The 19,489-nt window shown below is 38.9% G+C and overlaps 1 protein-coding gene and 1 non-coding gene across 2 annotated transcripts; one reads left to right on the top strand and one right to left on the bottom strand.

Moving 5' to 3' along the window:
* Positions 1 to 975: 975 nt before the first annotated feature.
* Trnak-cuu lies at positions 976 to 1,048 on the bottom strand. The gene has a single exon. It is a non-coding gene; the product is annotated as a tRNA-Lys (tRNA).
* A 12,611-nt stretch (positions 1,049 to 13,659) lies between these two features.
* On the top strand, positions 13,660 to 14,402 carry LOC108969163 (lithostathine-like). Its single transcript, XM_018933723.1, has 2 exons — positions 13,660 to 13,981; positions 14,058 to 14,402. The coding sequence occupies exons 1-2, from the start codon at positions 13,675 to 13,677 to the stop codon at positions 14,324 to 14,326; spliced, it is 576 nt and encodes a 191-aa protein (XP_018789268.1). The 5' UTR covers positions 13,660 to 13,674; the 3' UTR covers positions 14,327 to 14,402.
* The last annotated feature ends 5,087 nt before the right edge of the window (positions 14,403 to 19,489 follow it).

The following is a 19,489-nucleotide window of genomic DNA, read 5'->3' as shown; positions in this document are numbered from 1 at the left end:
ATTTCGATATCTTGTTTAATGCTGGAATTAAAAGGTCCTTTATCGAAAAAAGTAGTCTTGGTTAAGTCAACCAGAACTTAAAATACAGATGGCTGTTAAGCAGACATTGGGAAATCGGTCCAAGTTGAGGTCCTGGAGACTGTTTAAGATGGCGCTTCTGCCAATTCTGGAAGGGACTCTCACGGTGCCAAAGGTTTCAGTTCCATTACCCTATCCTCGATTCTGTTGAAAACGTGGAAGAAACATTTTTGTCTGTACGTCAGACGCAGAATACCGAGGAGTAAACTGTTAAGGGTACAGGATGCTTATATCAAAGTCAGGTGGGTCGACAGTGCTTTACACCATGTACTGTCGTAGCACTTATGCACCAAGAATTCGTTCTAAGCATCTTTTTCGACATCTGTCTTCAACAATGTGCACCGKAGGAGTTGGTTAAAGCCATTGACAAGTTTTATATGGAATCGAAACTTGATGTGGAACCCGTGAAGCTGGAGAAGATGTGCAGTGAGCTTCTTCACGGCTGGGTTGAACTTTTCCTAAGTTTGAAGGGGTAGTTTACTGTAAGGAGTTCTCTGTCTGCTGCTATTAAGGCCACAGTAAACATACTGTTACAAAGTGCAGTCGCTTTCAGGAAGATAAGCATGCAACCGACAGCAGATCGGCGTTGTGCGTTTTAAGCTAATAAAGGAGATTTTTCTTCGCCAGAAATAACATTAAGCACCTTATCATCAGACTAGTTTGGGTGTCTTGTTATATGGGAATCGCTTGCAACTATAAACCCTACGAGCTGGGGAGAGGAGCCACCGTCGTCTCACCCATATTGGAAAGCGACCAAGTTGGATCTCGATTGGCATTTTGCGACGAKATCTGCTCCTGCTAGATCTTTTTGGCCTAGAGTAGAAAACAGTATGTCTTTTGAACCACATATCTTTAGCTAAATTAATTTTTTGTTAAAATTTTATAAAAAAATACAGTCGCCCAACGTGGGGCTCGAACCCACGACCCTGAGATTAAGAGTCTCATGCTCTACCGACTGAGCTAGCCGGGCTGTTATAAAAACAGTGCCAAATAACGCGGAACGAAATTGATTTATATATAAAAAATACAATTTAATATTTTTAATTTTATATATTTTTTGGGTTCATCAATTAAAATTTTTTTTTCAGTCTAAATCCATAAATAGCCTCCTTCTTTGTATTAAATATACTGGCTTAATATAAGAAATATTTTATATTTTGATAAATAAGAAATATTTAATAGTTTGGACCAATATTTAATACACGGCTCATTGTGGTTAATTGAAATATTTTAARTATATTTGTATATTTCACATTAATAAATCGAAAACTTTCAAAGCTGGAGTGTTCTCTTCCATTCGGACAACTTGACCCAGCCAGCGAAGYAAGCTGTCTCTTGATTTGCTGAACTATATCAATGTCTCAGTATATCTCGTACAGCTCATGGTTTATCGACTGCGGTATTCGCCATTATCAATTAGTAAAGGACAATGAATCTTCTCCAAAACTTTTTCCTCGAACTCGGGAATGCTGAGGAACATGTAGAGTTGGACCTTTATTCGTCGAGAGGACTATATTTCTCAATTTCCTACGTAGTCTGAAGTAGCACCTGTTGATAAGAGTTAGTCTGCGTCGGATTTTGAGGCTGACGTTGTTTTTGGTGTTATTGCTGGTTCCAAAATCGACGAAATTATTTATGACTTCGTTTGTTATGACTGTCAACAGTGGCGTGAGACGACTGTTTGTATGAGGAGAGAAGATATTTCCTTTTCTTCTCGTTCAAACCTAGATCCAAAGGCTTCGCTTCGTTACCCAGTTTGGAGAAAGCAGAACTAACGGYACTTTTTGCAGCAACAAATTAAAGGAGTCCCCTTGTCTGAAACCTTGCTTTGTATCGTACGGCTCGAAAAAGTCCTTTCATGATGGACCTCTTGGTGTTGCTTAACGTCAGCTTACACAGTCGTATTAGTTTTGCCGAACACCAAGTTGAGACACGAGTATAGCGGAATAGAAGCAGTTTCTTTTGGCGCTGTTAAAGCCGGCTTTAAAATCGATGAAGAGTTGGTGTGTGTTGATATTATTTTCATGGGTTTTTTCCAAGATTTGGCGCGAGGCGAAAATCTGGTCGATAGCTACACTAACAAGGTGCAATCAGTTTGCTGATGGTAGGCTTCAGTCTCGGGAAGACCTTTAAGGAAGCTTATCCCAAGGTAATTGGAGCAGATTGTGGTGTCCTCCTTTTTGTGGATTGGGCAAAGCACACTTTGGTTTCAATCGTCTGGTCATGGTTTCATCTGACCATGCATGCACCTTGTCAGTTCTTCGCATTCGTATTTGAATAGCTCGGCCGTTAATTTATCTGCACCTGCCGCTTTGTTGTTCTTCAGGCGGGTAATTGCTATTTGAACCTCATCATAGTCGGGCAATGAAACATCTATTGGATCGTCACCGGTTGGGGAATCGTTCTCGCCATCTCCAGATATACACTTTCGCTGCGGTTCTGTAGGCGGAGAAGTATTCCCTCCATCCTCTCATCTCCATTTTTCTCCCACCATATACCTTCTGTAGTTTTTGAAGGACTTTCAAAGTTTATTCTTAATAATATTAAAGCAACTGTAAACAAGTYCAATTCTGAGCATGACGCCAGAAAAATATGGCAAAGGGGAGATCATACTGTATAAAATTATTTCTAGAGATGATATTACCAAATTGACGAACTTCATTCTAAATGCGTATATTAAAGGCTCGAAAACAGCAAAAAGAATAGTTGAAATCAGGACAARACTAGACTTAAGCTAAAATTGACAATTTTCAGATCGAGGCCATATATTGGTCGATAATAAAACAAAGAAATTTAATATGGTATACGACGACACTGACACAGTTCACTGAATCAAGCGATAGCGGCTAGACTGGTCGGATCATGTTGTCCGGGTAGATCAGAACACTCCAACTTTGAGTGCTTTTGGCTGAGCATCCGCCAGTTGAAGCACTGGTAATGAAGATCTGGTGGAAAAGAACTGTCTACACTTGGTATAAGCAATTGGCACCAGAAAGCCAACCAAATTTTTCAAGCCGAGATCAGGTTATTATTCAGTRCCGTCAGATCTACAGTAGTCTAATGCGCATAGCAAAGATTGACAACTTATTAGCAAGGCATTGCGTCCATCTTGCGTGAGGATACCGGCATACAGAGTTATAAAGAGACAACAGGCCTGGACTACATACCCATGAAATCCAAAGCGATTAAKGTTAAGGTTCACTGAAATATTTCTGAGAGCGTACAATTCAAATATGGTAGGATCACCAGAGATTAGGAGGTCATATGCATGAATTGAGTATTTGGTTGACAGAAAACCATCGGTTTTGCAAGCTTATGACGTAGCCATTACAGCACTTTCCCATCGAGTGTGGAGCAAATACCTGAAGAGTAAGCAACATATGGTCATAATCAGTCCAACTGCGATACTTTCCTTTCTCCTCTTTGGATCAACTCATATATAACTCATGTATTGACCAAATTTATTTAAAGTTTCGAAGTTTTTAGCCCTTCTCCGGCTTTGGATTGAGGTATTCCAAGCTTTTTCAGTTTACTCAATTTACATTTATTTCGTTTTCAGTTTATTTCTACGCTACATGCACCAACCGTGGCATCAACAGTTATGACATTGAATCGACCTTGTTGCATTGTGCGAGAACTTTGTGAGTTAGGAACGGAAAGGAAGTGGCATGAGACCAACAAGTGAAAAAGTTAAATGGCAGCGAGCAATCATAAAACTAAAAAGTGTAAAAGCGCAACAGCAACAACAATGGCGGCACAGCACAAATGGAGGGAGTGTTAAATGCTTGGCATTCGAAGCTGAAATGCAGAAAAGTGAATATGCGCTATTGGCAGCATGAAAAATAAAACAACAATTGCCATTATATGGCGCAGTAGCACGAAACTCACACAAGGCATGCGAACGAAACTCGCAAATGCAGCATTTTCCGCCAATGCGTGACACACCTACAGCCATTTGAGCGTGAATATTTTCAAATTTGCCATTATTTTTTTTTGTACGAGCAAAATGCTGTTTGGTTTTCTATATACTATTTGTGTATATAAAAGCTTCGTTTTTTTATTTTTATGGATGAGTGCAACATTATTGACGCCCTCGCTTTGAGAAACGCTGCGGATTCGATTGAAATGCAGTCAATTTCGCGCGCGGCAAATCCACTTACCGATGGCATACCATGCATGCATTAACACATACACATATATAAGAGTAGTTACAGTGTGATATATGCAGTGCAGAAAAAAGGTGAAATGATAAAAAAATATAAATTAAAAAAAAAAAATTGACGTGTGTTTGCTAATGTGACAGCCAACACGCTGAAGGACAATATTCTAGAGTCGAACTCACAATAGGAGTTCAACAAATGGTTTGCACCCAGCAAGCGTCAGTGTTTGGTAACGAAAATAGTTCGGGATTTGCAGAAAATTAAATGGTTATGCATGATCCGACGTGCAGTCTCCTTCATTACGATAGCCGAGCTGGCTTTGAGCTCGCAAAGTAAGTAAGTCAAAACTAGTCAAGCAGTACATTACATCCTTACTCTAATTGGGCTTGATTGGGACCGATCTTCTATTGCGTTCAAGGCCTACGGACTTACAGGTTGCTTGGCAACTGCTAGGAAACAAACAGAACTTGTGCGACTGTGAAATTCKTCTGGCCTAAAATTAACCAAAAGAGGTCCTCCGAACTAACTACCGTCCAATAGGTAATCACGCGGTGCGACTGAATACTTTGATAATCGCTCTTTGCCAAAGGTGTATGGAGGAAGGCGTGGTGGAATCATCTTGTCAYTTTCTCCTTATAGTCCAGCTTTTGYCAGACTGAGATTGAAATATTTTAGTAGACACACCTTTGTATAGCCTAGCGAAGGCGTTGGCTTTGATATTGACTGTCTTAATAAATTTGTGACAAGTTCAAAATGCTTCGTCGATCTATGAGCAGGACAAATATCTGTCCAAGTGAGATCCATCGAGTATTGAAATAACTCTACGATCTAAACTAGTGTAAAAATTTCAACATACTAGTTACTTTTAAAGGGAGTGTAGAAGAGGTCGTGTTTGTTTTTGGAAGGGAAATGGCGCTATGAAAACTAAATGCGCTTGTATGCTGTACATCCTGACTCTTCTCCAGCCAAGATGATCGTTAAAATGTGATCTAATAAGTTTCAATGTGCACGTACCTTGGTTTCTGAGCAACATCCAGGCGTCGCGCCCAACAAAAATCCAAAAGAGCACTTACAACCGGGAAACAACTTTATTGCAGCGCCACATCTTTTCAAAGCGCTATTCACAAGAGTTTCTACGTCGCGTAGTGATCGTCGACAAAACATGAATTCTTCGGTGTACATGTACTGGAGACTTAAGCACAGTCGAAACAGGTGAACGTCACTGATGGAGCCTGCAACGAAGAAAGCGAAGGTACATCTGCAAGTCGGAAAGATTGTTCTCGCGGATTAAGAAGAAGTCATCTATTTCAACTACTTGGAGAAGGGCAAAACGGTCTCTACTTTGTCGTCTTATTGGGTCGATTCGACGCTGGGTTAGCGAAAAATGAGAACTCTTCCACCGCGACAGAGCAAGGACTGACATTTTCGCTACCGCCACGGCCGAATTGGTCGAAGTAGACAATTTGTAGGCAATGGCAATATAGGTAGGTGACACCTATTTAAAGTATAATAAAAATAAAGTTTACAATGGTTTCGACTCGCCATGCTTTGAGAGGTATGTCTGACACTCATTAATTCGTATGTAAAGGGTGTTCTTTTTAGACTTGTGGTTTTCAATGACTATTTTTTCTAGAGTTGTATTTTTTGAAAGCTGTTTCTTGAATTAAACTTTGAGACATCGTATAGGGTGCACCGAAGACGATATTAAAGCTGTGCAGCAGATTATCTAAGAAGACCCGAATAAGTCCGTCTGCCATCGTATTCAGCAATTAGAGTTGTGCCCAGCCAGCACATTTCGTGAGAATCTTGCTTCGCGGGCTTACAAAATCTAACTCATGTAAAAATTGAAGCCGAACGATTATTAAGTGGCTCGCACATTYGGTGAATGGATTCAAAACCAGATGGCTTCCGATTCGGTTTTCAAAAGAAACTAAATTGTCGAAATTGGTGTGAGGATATTCTACGAGTCGAGGATGATAGAGCCATGTGTAGATGTTCACGCAAGTAAGAAAAGTTCTCTGAGTGCCATTCATTTGGGAGTGGCAAGAAACGATTCTTTTATATACGGCTCAAGCAGCCCACGACTTCCGGTCTTGGACCAAGTAACCTCTGGGTAACCAAAAAACATCCGTTTGAAGGCGAAGTAAAGTGAGAAGGCGAATCATTCTGCTTCAGCTCTGAGCATTGAGTTTGGGACCCGCAACGTAAAAAAACACGTCCTCTGTCGACTAGCAAAGACCAAATTCTGCTAGTCACTCATCAATCCCGTCCTGTTATATGGTGCAGAAGCATGGGTGATGACAACAATTGATGAGCTGTCATTACGAGTTTTCGAGAGAAAGGTTCTGCGGAATATTTATGGTCTTTTGCGCTTTGCAACGGCGAATACCGCAGTCGATGCAACGATGAGCTGTATGAGATATACGACGGCATTGACATAGCTCAGCGAATTAAGAGACAGCGGCTAGGCTGGATGTCAGACGAATGGATAAAACTCTCCAGTTCTGAGTGTATTCGACGCAGTACCCGCCGGCGGAAGCAGAGGAAGACCTCTACTACATTGGAAAGACCAGGAGAAAAAGGACAAGGAAACAGCGAAAATTAAGAACAATTGTCTACCTCAATAATAAAGAAGAAGAAACTAAATGTTGATTGTGTTGCTTAAATCATGAACTCACTCTTTACATTCTACACACACACATATATATGTTGCGTTACCTATAACTTTTTGCCATAAATAGCATGTGGCAGGTAGCATTTATTGGCATTCACTTGGCATGCACATAAAGTTACAGTCGAACTGCAGTGCTTAAAGGATTTCCGATGGCATTAAATGCGTGCTGTGGCACACTAAAATATAGTACAAGCACGCAAAGGAAATCTTAGCATCATTCAATACGCGAATTACCTTGACGCTCATCAACTTTCACTAGATTAGCATTGTGCTGCTGTGTAATGCGCTGGCGGTGCATAAAATGCGTTTCGAGAGTTTTTGTGCTTGCTATGTGTGTGTCGTGGCGTATACGCAACCTCGTTTACCTTTCTTGCTTGGGTGYGAACTTTCTATATTAAGGTGAGTTTTGAACAAGACTGCACACTGCTCCCTTCTCAATTCGACATCGATATGCCCGATTTGTGTGTGTAAGCGAAAATTGACAGCAGCAGTTGGAAGTTATGACACTACTTTGAATGGCGCATTTCAACTTTGCACAAAAGGTAATGTCTTTTGTATTTGCTGCCGCTTGGCGAATGAGGGGCAGCGTTTCTGCAACACTGCAGTGACAATGAAGCGGGAAAAGAGCGCGTAAGAAAATGAGTGGTTGCGTCGAAATAAGTGCGCGAAATTGCCACCTTTGCCATTTGCTGCWGTTTTAATTTAATGAAACTCCAAATTAATTACGCTAATTAATTTTTACAACTCAAGTTTTTAGCGCAAATGACAAGGTAGTTAATTTCGCACGAATATTGCTTTGCTGGAGCGTAACATTTATTTTAAAATGTACTTAATAATTACACACCTGCAGACATATGAGATCTATGACTTTTCTAGCGTGTGGTAAACTGACTTAATATTAGGTTGTCAAAAAAGTCTTGCGGTATTTTCGCTAGTTGGCGCTGAGAGCGCGTAGTTCTAGTTTTATTCGTCGCATCGGTTCATGCTATACCGTTTTGGAAAGCTTATTTCACGCGCTAACACGTGTTTGATTGATTGTTGTTTCTTTTAAGTTGTTCGTGAGTTATAGCGTCGCAAACATGGAGCAAAATNCTAGTTGGCGCTGAGAGCGCGTAGTTCTAGTTTTATTCGTCGCATCGGGTCATGCTATACCTTTTTGGAAAGCTCATTTCACGCGCTAACACGTGTTTGTTTAATTGTCGTTTCTTTTAAGTCGTTCGTGAGCTATAGCTTCGCAAGCAAGGAGCAAAATAAAGAGAAAATACGGTATATTTTACAGTACTACTACGATAAAGGCAAAAATGCATCTTAAGCCGCCAATAAAATTTGTGCAGTTTATGGACCCGATACAGTTTGCATTTCCACCACACAACGATGGTTTCAACGTTTTCGTTCTGGTGTAGAGGTGGTCGAAGATGCGCCACGCTTCGGAAGGCCTGTCGTCGAAAATTGCGATAAAATCGCTGAGTTTGTCGAAAGAGATCGGCATAGTAGCAGCCGTAGCATCGGTCAAGAGCTGGATATGAGTCATCAAAAAAATTTTTTTGAACAATTGAAAATTGAAAAAAATTCAATAAAAATACCGCAAGACTTTTTTTTAAACAAACTATTAGTATAGCAGAATGTAACAGTTATACTCTTAGATAAGTTGAGTTTACGTATTACGACTGATATCCAACAGAAAGATCACACTTCTGTAGATATAAAAAAATGTTTACATGTTCTTTTTTAATTTTAGACCACAAGAGGTGCTAAAATGCATTCGTTGTATATAGGGATCGTCTTCTTAGGTGAGTGGTGTAGCCATTGAATTAACCCAACTTCTCAAAAAATGTTTTCGGCACAGGAACCGCTTTCGCATTACCTCAGGGCAAAGTTTTCAAGACGGACGTATTACAGAACATTTTCCATTTCCTCCTGCTTCCACGGTTTTTGATTCTGTTGCCAACATCAAGCTATTTRGCTCGTGTTCTATAGACTGGAATTCTCCGGTGCTGGAAAATTCGTGTCCCATTAACTCATTGACTCTCTCTCCACTCTCCTTTTCCCATAAAAGTTTTACGAAGCTCAGGAACCACTTTCGTATTACCTCAGGGTAAAGTTTTCAAGATGGACCTTTTACAGATCAGTTTCTACATCCGCTGGTTCCAGGATTGTCTATGATTTTATTGCCAACATTAAGCTGTTTGCTTCGTCTTGTATCAGTGGCACAACCTCAGCTTGGGAGAAAGTTTTATTGATAACGTTTATACAGTGAGCAGCTTACTCCAAAACAGACGCCGCTTACAGCCGCATCACCTGTTGGACAAACGCTTCAACCTTGTGCAACCCTTAAATCGAATAGCTCAGAGTGGCCACAACAAGCTCACTTTTTTACTCAAGCCGCGAACCTGTATTCCATACTGTTTGATTAAAGCATCACACTCAAAGTGGCTCAAGTTATCCAGGGTATTCGACGTGAGCGCTGGAGTAGGGATTGAGAATGATAGCTCAACTATGGTTGGATAACCAGAGTATTTGTGTTTCTTCATCGAAAACATACAGATCACACTATTGGTATGTGTTCGACCGGAGATATCAAGAGGCATTCTGCAATCGTACCGAGTTCTGCCACGTCTGAAGCTTCTTCCTCTACTTTTGACTAAATCCAGGCGACCATATCGGTTCTGCGTAGTTGATGATCGACCGACAACTTGCCTTGTATATTGCCAACAAAGTTTCTTTGTCTTTTACCAGCTGCTGTCGTCTAGCGACTTGACGATTTTGTTGCGGCTTTTCACTTTAGCACTGGCACTGAGCACAGGTTGTCATGTATAGCGCCTAAAATCTTGGAGTTGTTGACAGTCGGAATTTTAATGTCATCGACTGTGTTGTTAAATCCAGTCTGTACTCCCTTGTTTGGGTCATGAATATGATAGCTGTAAATTTAATGGAGAAAACTATCCGGCTGCTTACCGAAAGATCGGTGAGATAGTTATTTACTTTGGAATATATGTCGTTAATTACCTAGTTGAACTTCTGTCGTGAAATTTCGTTCGAGTTGTTAAATATGTGAATGTCCTGAACAGGACACTCTGTAAGGTCCTGCTTGGCGAGCTGAGTCGATTTAATGATTTATGTTAGTCTGTCGGTCCATCTGGCTATATATTCTGAAAATAGTTGAAGCTACTCATTTGTCGGAAGCGGAAATCTTCTGTATTTCACAAGTTACCTTCAAGGAATTTAACAGAGATTATGGTCCAAGTCAAGATATGAAATCCTTCTTTTAGAATTATGTTGAATTATTTTTTTTTTTAAGAGCCGGGGTATATTTTCCTTTCAACCTTCAATTTTCAACATTCAATCTATTCTTAAGCAACTTGAGTCCCCAACGAAACATTTGTTGTCACTTCGTCGAAATGGTACAGCAATAAAACTTAAATACCGTTACTCCTACTAATTGCAAAAACGATGAACGACTTAAATGAACGTTTTAAGTTAATCATTGCATAATGACAATGGAAATGAAAATCATAGCAAAAATCCYAGTGCAAATGCTGCAACACATTGCGGCAAATGTGTTTCATTAAGTTGCGTGCAATTGCATTTAGAATAAAGTAAAACTGTCAAAGCTGMAGCTGAATTAGTTGCCGCCACAAAACGGGGAATTGGTGATAAAATTTAACAAYGGAGTGTAAAATAAAACTGTGGCAGCGTTGCTTAGTCTTGGATGAGCAGGAGTCCGTATATTTTATGCAACCTTCGGCGAAATCTGCTCCGCCGTTCGTGATGCTGTGTAGTTGTAGCTTATTTGAAAACTTTGTTACTCACTTGCGAGCGTTCGCGCTCAGTCTAACTATCTGCTACTTTTATTAGTTGTCTCTTTAGTGTTCTTTGTTTAACCGTTAATCGACGTTATTTGCTTAATGAGTACAACGACTAAATGCTAATGGCAGGAAGAAGAGAGAGAGAGTGTGTAGGTCGAAATAGCTATTACTTATTTTACAATTTGTTGAGAGTGTGGGTGAAGAAAAGGTTTTACTGACCGTCTGTAACGCCATACATGGACCTACTGGTACTTAGTAATACCAGATACAGGTTCGGTGTAATTTGAGCTGGGAACTTTAAAAGCGGTATGGTATCTACTTTTGCTATTTCATCTAGTCTCTTCAATTTCGAGGCTTCTGGATATCTAAAACGAGTTCTAGATAATGCTGGATAGAAGCATATCTCATTAGACCCACAAGTTTCCGTCATTTCCTTTGAAGAACATGCGCTTAAAAAGGTTGCATGTTTGTCTTCGGCGTATGATCTTGGTGATCCTGCATGCTCCTAAGGCATTCTAGCGTTTGATCGCTCGGTCAGCCCTTTTGGACATTTCATAGTATATCGTTTTTCGTGATTTCCGTATTTCTAGTTMCCTAGCCTTTATGTTATTTCTTGCGTTGTTAGATTTCTTAGTCGGTTTTCGCAAAGTCTTTCGTCTAGAAGACCATTCCGGTAATATGGAAGCTTGAAATCTTCGAGCATTAAACTCCGGCTCCCACTCCACTAACCAGCCACCTGAAGGAGTTTCCGGATCTTTAATTTTGGCAAGCTGTAAGTGTATTAAATGTTCGGTTACACYCGAACTTAGCCCTTCCTTACTAGTTGTAGTACGATTTGTCYTTTGTTTCRAAATAGCMCTCAGTTTCGGCGATCACCATTTTCTTCGCATCGAGCAATCTTTTGWGGTCTGACAACAGATAATTGTCGCTGGGTGCCAGGTATGGAAAATACAGTGGATGCGAAAGCTATTCGAGACTCACTTTATGGAGTTTTGTTATAGTTTTCACTGACTTTTGACACGGTGCATTGTCTTGGGGAAACACCACTTTCTTTTATTTCAGTTTTTCGGCGATTCCGTCCTTCAAACGGTCCAATAACGTTATGTAATAATCGCTGTTGTTGGTTCTTCCCTTTTCTATTGAAATTATTCCATGCGCATCCCAAAATACAGAGGCATAACCTTCCCAGCCGACTRTTTCGTTCTCCCATGCTTTGTGGCGAGTTCATTGTGTGCGGTCCATTCAGACGACTGTCGATTGGACTTCAAACTAAAATGATGGAGTAATTTTTCATCCGCCGTTACATATCGACGCAAAAACTCGAGTTTATTACATTGAAACATCTCCAAACACCGCTCCGAATCATCAACTTCGCACAAAGCTTTCTCGAACCCACAAATTGGGAACACAAAGTCTTTTCATATTAGGTGTCGTTGCAGTCGTATATCTCCAGTGCCACCCATCACATTGTGTCATACCACATAGTGTTGAAAAGGTGAGATTTTTAGCTTCATTTAACCAAAACAAAAAAAATAATAATAATGTGGGGAAGTTGAAAAAAAGTTACAGCTGTTCAAAAATGAGTGAAAATWATGTTGAAATCCGCTATATTTTGAAATTTTTGTATAACAAAGGGAGTAATGCCACGTAAGCCACCAATAAAACTTGTGAAGTTTATGGAGACGATGCTGTATCAATTCGTGTACCATAACTTTGGTTCGTACGCTTTCRTTCTGGAAATTTCGATGTGAAAGATGAAAAGATTGACCAGGACCATCACAAAAGTAACATCGCTAAATAAATTATCACTCACCATCAAATGGGTTTGAACCCTTCAAAAAAGGCTGGCTACAAAAAGAAGCTTGATGTTTGGGTACCAAATTATTTTGTAATTGTAATTCTTTGCTGAAAAGAAATGAAATCGACCCATTTTTGAAACGAATGGTAACAATAATATGCGAAAAAGATCATGGTCCAAGCATGCCAAGGCCAGGATTGACACCTCGAAAGGTTATGCCGAGTGTTTGGTGGGATTGCAAAGGAATCATCCACTATGTGCTACTTTAGCCTGGTCGAACGATTGATTCTACATTTTACTGTCAACAATTGATGAGATTGAAGCAAGCAATCGAAAAAAACGGCCAGAACTGTTCAACAGAGAGTGCTTCGCCTTTCATCAGGACAACGCTAGACCACACACATCGTTGATGACTCGGTAAAAAATGGGAGAGCTTGAATGGAGTTTTGATGCATCCACCAAATAGTCTTGACCTTGCCCCATAAGACTGGCATTTCTTTCGGTCAATGTAGAACTCCCTTAATGGACTAAAGTTGACTTAAAGAGCAGCCTGTGAAAATTACTTGTCGCAGTCTTTCGCCGAGAAATTAGAAAAGATTTACGCTAATGAAATAATGTCTCTGGCGGAAAAAAGGTCGCCCAAAATGGTAAATATTTATTTATTTATTTATTAGTATAAATATAAAAATATAAGTTTAATTAGAAATACGAAAATACTTGTTCGACTACCCATTATTTAGCCCAAAATTAAGGAGAATAGCACATAACATTMATAGAAAACAATAATACTAATAGAGACAAACGACATTTACTAGAATTTTTTAAATTTATTATGCTTCACGTTGTTTGTCTATCAGCACGTTTACTGATTATTTCACACGTGACTAAATTTTATTCATCAAATCTAAACACTTTCGTTCTCTAAGTCAAATGAAGCGCGAAAATGTTCACTAATGAGCCTTGTGACAGAATTCTCCGAATATCGGCGATAAGCAATGACAATGATTAATGCCACTTGCTAGTTACTTTTCACTCAACAGTCTTTTGAAACCCTTAAATTGTCTTAAAAGCTATAAAAACGCACAGTTCCAYACCTAAAATCAGTTTCAACAGTTTATTTCCAACTTTTTTATACAAATTTCATATTTTATTTACAAAATGTTAAAACACGTTWTAGCCATATTCTTCCTCTGCTTTGTTACACAAAATCTGATCGCCGATAATGGCACACAGGGTTCAAATGAGGATTTAATATTTCCAAACTTCACCATTCAAGCTTTGGATGAATCCAAYAGCTATCGTGCTTTTCCAGGTCTACTACGTGATAAAACATTTGTTGTTGTGGCCTATATTAGGGCAAATTGGTTTAAAGCMCATGAGATTTGCGGTTATCAAGGACTATCATTGGCCAGCATAAATACGAAAGCGGAGAATGATTTGTTGGAGGAATATTTGTCGAATACGGGCAAGTCCTTTATAATATATGGTTCTCAGCAGTTAATTCATAGTTTACTCATAAGTCTTTCTATTATTACATGCAGGTCTCGCTTCCAACAATGAAGAATTTTGGCTATCCGGTTCAAAGCTTGCTGACAACAATCGTTGGGTTTGGTTAAGCATAGGTCGCCCTATTACCTATAATAGATGGGCGCTTGGTAAACCGTTTGAAATWCTACGTGACAGAAGTTGTTTGTCGCTTTTGGCGAATGGTCAGTGGAGTAATGATCGTTGCGATGCCGAAAAATATTTCATTTGCGAGACTCGTTGTCCACTGACTAGTTATGATACACCGATTTTTTTACAAAAGTAATATAGTGTTTGAAATTATTAAAATTTAATATTTTTATTGTTTAAACATCGTCTGTAATCTATGAAGTAAGTAATTAATAAAGTCGTTCGTTATAGATTTTTCAGTTTAATAAATAAGTTTGTTATATATAATATATTATTGGTGGGCAGGTGAAGTTATATGCCGATTTCGACAACTTTTTTTGCGTTTTTCAGTTTGCTTCACTTTCCAGCATGACAAATGATTAAATATTCCGCGGTCAACCAGGTCTTCTAGGGTGATGTGTTCCCATTGCATTCAAGGAATGTTTATTCAGCGTTGTCCTCTGTCGCGTCGTTGTATAAGCATGCCGCCTCTTCCACTTTTCCCGTTCTGTGGAGGAACTTTTTGAAGTATCCGTGACCGGACAACAGCTGGGTTGTGTAAAAGTCGACTTCTCCAAATTTACGGCTTRTCCAAGAGTTTATGTTTTTTATTAGTGGCCGTCCATCTGACGCGACTATCAYCCTYCCATCTTCGTTGCCATGTTGTTATTGTATYTTTCCTYATTTGTTGTATTGCGCTCCTRTTTTTATCGGATGATTTCTTTGGCTCCCACAGCGTTTACCGTTCGTATGCCAAAAGGTTAGTCGGCRATCCAGTCTTATGCCTTCTGTGTCCTAAGCATATCCATAGTCGTTTACATACTTATATCGAGGAGTATGTGCTTATTTGTTAGCAGTAGTAGCTCTGTTTTTTCCGTAGCGTGCTGGACGTTGTGTGAGCTGAGCCATGCTCGCGTCCGACCTAATTAATCAATTAGGTACGATTCCTCTGGCATTTCAAGTTTTAGTATGGCGTCATAGGCTGATGTTCTATAAAATTGGGCTTTGAATTGATCCTTCTGCTGCTAGGTTGTATAGCAGTCCTCCAACTTCGTTGATAGCTGCTTCGAGTTTGGGTTTAAGTAGCCTTTTTATAGAGCTTTCTCGCTATGTCAAGCATACAGACTTAACGGTATGCTGATGGCAAGTTGGGAACTCAGTAGAGTAGATTCGACGGAGAATGATGATACGCCAGAATATTAAAGTTATGCTCCCAAATATTAGGTTGTCAAAAAAAAAAATGGCGGTATTTTCGCTAGTTGGCGCTGAGAGCGCGTAGTTCTWGTTTTATTCGTCGCATCGGTTCATGCTATACCGTTTTGGAAAGCTTATTTCACGCGCTAACACGTGTTTGATTGATTGTCGTTTCTTTTAAGTTGTTCGTGAGTTATAGCGTCGCAAACATGGAGCAAAATAAAGAGAAAATACGGCATATTTTACAGTACTACTACCAAAGAGACAAAAATGCATCTCAAGCCGACAATAAAATTTGTGCAGTTTATGAACACGACACAGTTTCCATTTCCACCACACAAGGATGGTTTCAACGTTTTCGTTCTGGTGTAGAGGTGGTCGAAGATGCGCCACGCTCCGGAAGGCCTGTGTCGAAAATCGCGATAAAATCATTGAATTGGTCGAAAGAGACCGGCATAGTAGCAGCCGTAGCATCGGTCAAGAGCTGGGCATGAATCATCAAAAAAAATGTTATCAACAATTGAAAATTCAATAAAAATACCGCAAGACTTTTTTGACAACCTATTATATTGGGCTTCTTGATAGCACAATGGGACTAAAGGTGGCCTAAGCATGGCCGAGTACGGTTTGGCGCTTCTGCGCTCCTTTTTTTCAACCAAACTTATATGACTAACTCTACTAATGATGTCGTAAGGACACTCGCCTTTAAAAATTTCACCACATTTCGCAAAATTGTGTCGCACAACTAAGTCGACTACCGAAATCTGTGAATGCAGCGTTAAGTATGCGTTAAGTTTTCACTTACTTTTAAGTGAGCGTCAAATGTTGTTTGCATCTCCTTGTTTTGTGTGTTTAATGCTCTTGTCAAGTAATGGATAGTAAAGGACAGCGAGTAGAAGTAAGTAAGTTTAAGTGAAAACGTTTTAAGCGCAACTAAATATTGTCGCCTAAAATGATAATACAAAAAATAATGTAGCATCACTTTTTATACGTTTCATATTGAAAAAAATTTAAGTTTTTTTATAAAATGCTTATGTATGGGTTATATATGACAGCGGAAGCTCAACATTTTATAATTCATATATGTAATATACAATTGAATAACTGAAAATCCTTGAGACCGACTGTCATGTAAGTGTGGATACAAGATGAGGCTCGAAACAGGTTTTTCACATGAGTTGGCCCAAAATCACTCATSAACCGAATTTCGTTACAATATTGCTCCAACGACCAAAGTTTTAATGCGGATCTATGCTGTCACCAAACCATTCTGGAAGTTGGGTAAGAAACTTCTTATCATTCATCTTATGTCGGAGCATGACACCAAGTRATTATTACCTGCTTCTGTTTAGGTCGAATCATTTTTAATTTCGTTTCAGCAGAAGCTTGASAAAATCGCCTGTTTTTAGTCAATAGAGATGAGATGATTTCTATGAGAGCTATATTAATAACAGGTTGTCGAAACATATCTACAAGCTAACTTGATCCGATTAAATGGTCTTAAAATGCATGATTCATGTATCATTAATTTAATATATTTTCTCACTTTAAGAACTCTCCGGCGCTATCAGTTTTAATTATTTATCTCCCCTCAGTCCATTCTGATATTCTTTCTCGTTTTAATTAATTTATGGAAACTTTGTCGTCATTTGGTGTGCATTAATTTTTTTCCTCTCTTATGCTTTATCCTTGAATAAATCTTCATCCCTTTGTGTCAGCCAGCATTTAGGGTGCGCTCCCTAATGCGTCTCAATGCATTTCATTGACTTCAGCCAATAGCGTTGCATTCTGCTTTATTCCTAACTGCGTACTATGTTTTTGCTATGCAATAAGTATGTATGCAGAAATTTGAGTGTAGATAGCTGTGGTGTCTTCAAAGTACAGGAARTCAACATTTCATTAACATAGTACCAATTCAAGCTTTCAACACGAAAGGACCGTCTTGCTAAAATTAAAAAAAAAAACCTTAGAGAAACTATTTTCAAGCAATTCATAATATAAAAACAATATATTGTGTTCTCTAATATCATTCATTATAAAAAAACGATACCGAACATATGATCGACCGATTTGAATATTTTTTGGTGCATTGTGAGGAGTAATACTACAATTATAAGAGGTTTGGTAAAGCTAATAGTTATATTGACTTAGGCTAAAAGTTCGATGCTAACATGGATCTCACTTGGAAAGCCAAGACTGTTAGCACCTGTATAATATGACCCGATTATATCAYAAATTTATGTCGATTATAGCTTCTAGTTCGCCGAAAATATAGGTAAGGTTGCCGAAATGCTGTGCCAGTATATTTCTACCTCACCCTTCTCCATACAACTTTTAAGAGTATTGTCCGACACAATTATTAGGCCTAACGCAWGAATGCCTATTGAACAGTGACCAGAAAGAAACCCCTACGATTGCGGGAAGATGAATTTTGTTAAAGGCAAGAGATCTTTGTTATATTCCAGGCCAAAAGGATGTCGGAGTCAGATAGAGGCTATTTTTTCGAATAAAGCCTACTAAGCGCACGCAAGGTTCATTGGCTAAGTGCTAGAACGAAAAAAGTTATTGCAAAGGTGCCCCTCTGGGCAGCCCATCGTTTTTGTAGTTGCCAGTGATTCCGCTATGACTAAGCAACCAAATGAATTTGTTGATGAAGTTTACGGAACCGGAACGGACCTTGAGTTTTCCGGCCAAAAACTGTTAACTCGGCAGCKTTCTTCTAAATTACTTCTGCCGTTACAATAACGAGGACAGATACTCCTTCACTAGCTTTGARCAATTAGCGAACTCATCGCAATGTTGCCGCTCAACTGATGGAGTGATTGTCACGAGCAATTGTTTTTGATTGGTACAAATTATTCGAAGAGGGTCGARAACGCGTTGACGACGAACCACGTCCAGGACGAAAATCAACATAAACTGATGATCAACACGTCAATAAAATAAAGGAATTAGTCCTGTGGATGGACGAGTAACAGTCAGAGATTTTACTTCCATTGTTGGAATATCGGAAAGATCAATGAAAAACATTTTGAAATGGCATAAGAAAAGTGAAAGTACGATGAGTTCAAAAATCTCTCGTTAAAGTCAGCGAAACAATGCTTTCCGAATACCAGGATGTCATGAAACGTATTCTCACTGGCGGTGAGTCTTGGATCTATGCTTGCGACCCGGAAACAGACGATCAATCGACCGAATATCGTGACAAAGGTGAGGCAGAGCCGAAAAACCTACGTCAAAGCAGGTCAAAAGTCAAGATTATGTTGACAGTTTTATTCAATTATCGAGCTGTGGTACACTCAGAACTCCTTCCAACCGGCCAAACCGTCAACAAGGAATACTATTTGAGTGTCGTTTACGCGAAGATATTAGAAAAAACAGGTCGGAATTATGGATCTACAACTCTTTGTTTTTGCACCTTCGCTTAAAAGTGGTTGCCGCCTTTGAAAAAAAAGTTAAATTGAGCGTTAAAAAAATCGCAATTTGTTGAAATAAAAATAAATTTATTCAAAAATCCGTCTTATGTTAGATATGAACAATAATTGTATATACTAAATTAATACTAATAAGAAATTATAACAAAATAAAACAAAAATTATTGTACAATTAAAATATTATATAACTAGAGCGTAGTGCGTATAAATTTATCAAATGAATGTTGAAAGCGCGTTTATAAATAATTGCGAACGATGCTTAAATATTTATATGCAGATAATGAGTATTTCTCAGAGACAGCAAACAGAGAGTTTACTGCTAACGCAAGCTGTTGTCAGTTGTATTTAGTGACAGAAAATGTTTAAAATATTTTTTATTTTACAAAGTGTTCGWTTTAGTTATTTCATTTCACTATATGATTTCGAAATTAAAATGGAAGTGCGTGGAAAAGTATCGAAATGAAATATTTCTTGGAAAAGGTTAATAAAARTAGAAGGAAATTAAATAAATATAGCTTTTAGAGTATAGTTTTTTATATTTTTCGCTTGATGGGCAGAACAGGCAGAAAAATAAAGAAAGAGAGGAAAAGTTAGAAACAAAGAAAAAAGTAGGTGAGAAAGGAGCAAACTTTTCTAGGTTAGAATTCAGAGGTTTTCTAGGTTATAACTATTGATAAGACTTCGAATTATAA

This window comes from Bactrocera latifrons, unplaced genomic scaffold (assembly GCF_001853355.1).
Source record: "Bactrocera latifrons isolate USDA-ARS-PBARC rearing strain unplaced genomic scaffold, ASM185335v1 scaffold_242, whole genome shotgun sequence".
Lineage (NCBI taxonomy): Eukaryota > Metazoa > Arthropoda > Insecta > Diptera > Tephritidae > Bactrocera > Bactrocera latifrons.
This window is presented reverse-complemented; position numbering and strand designations above follow the sequence as displayed.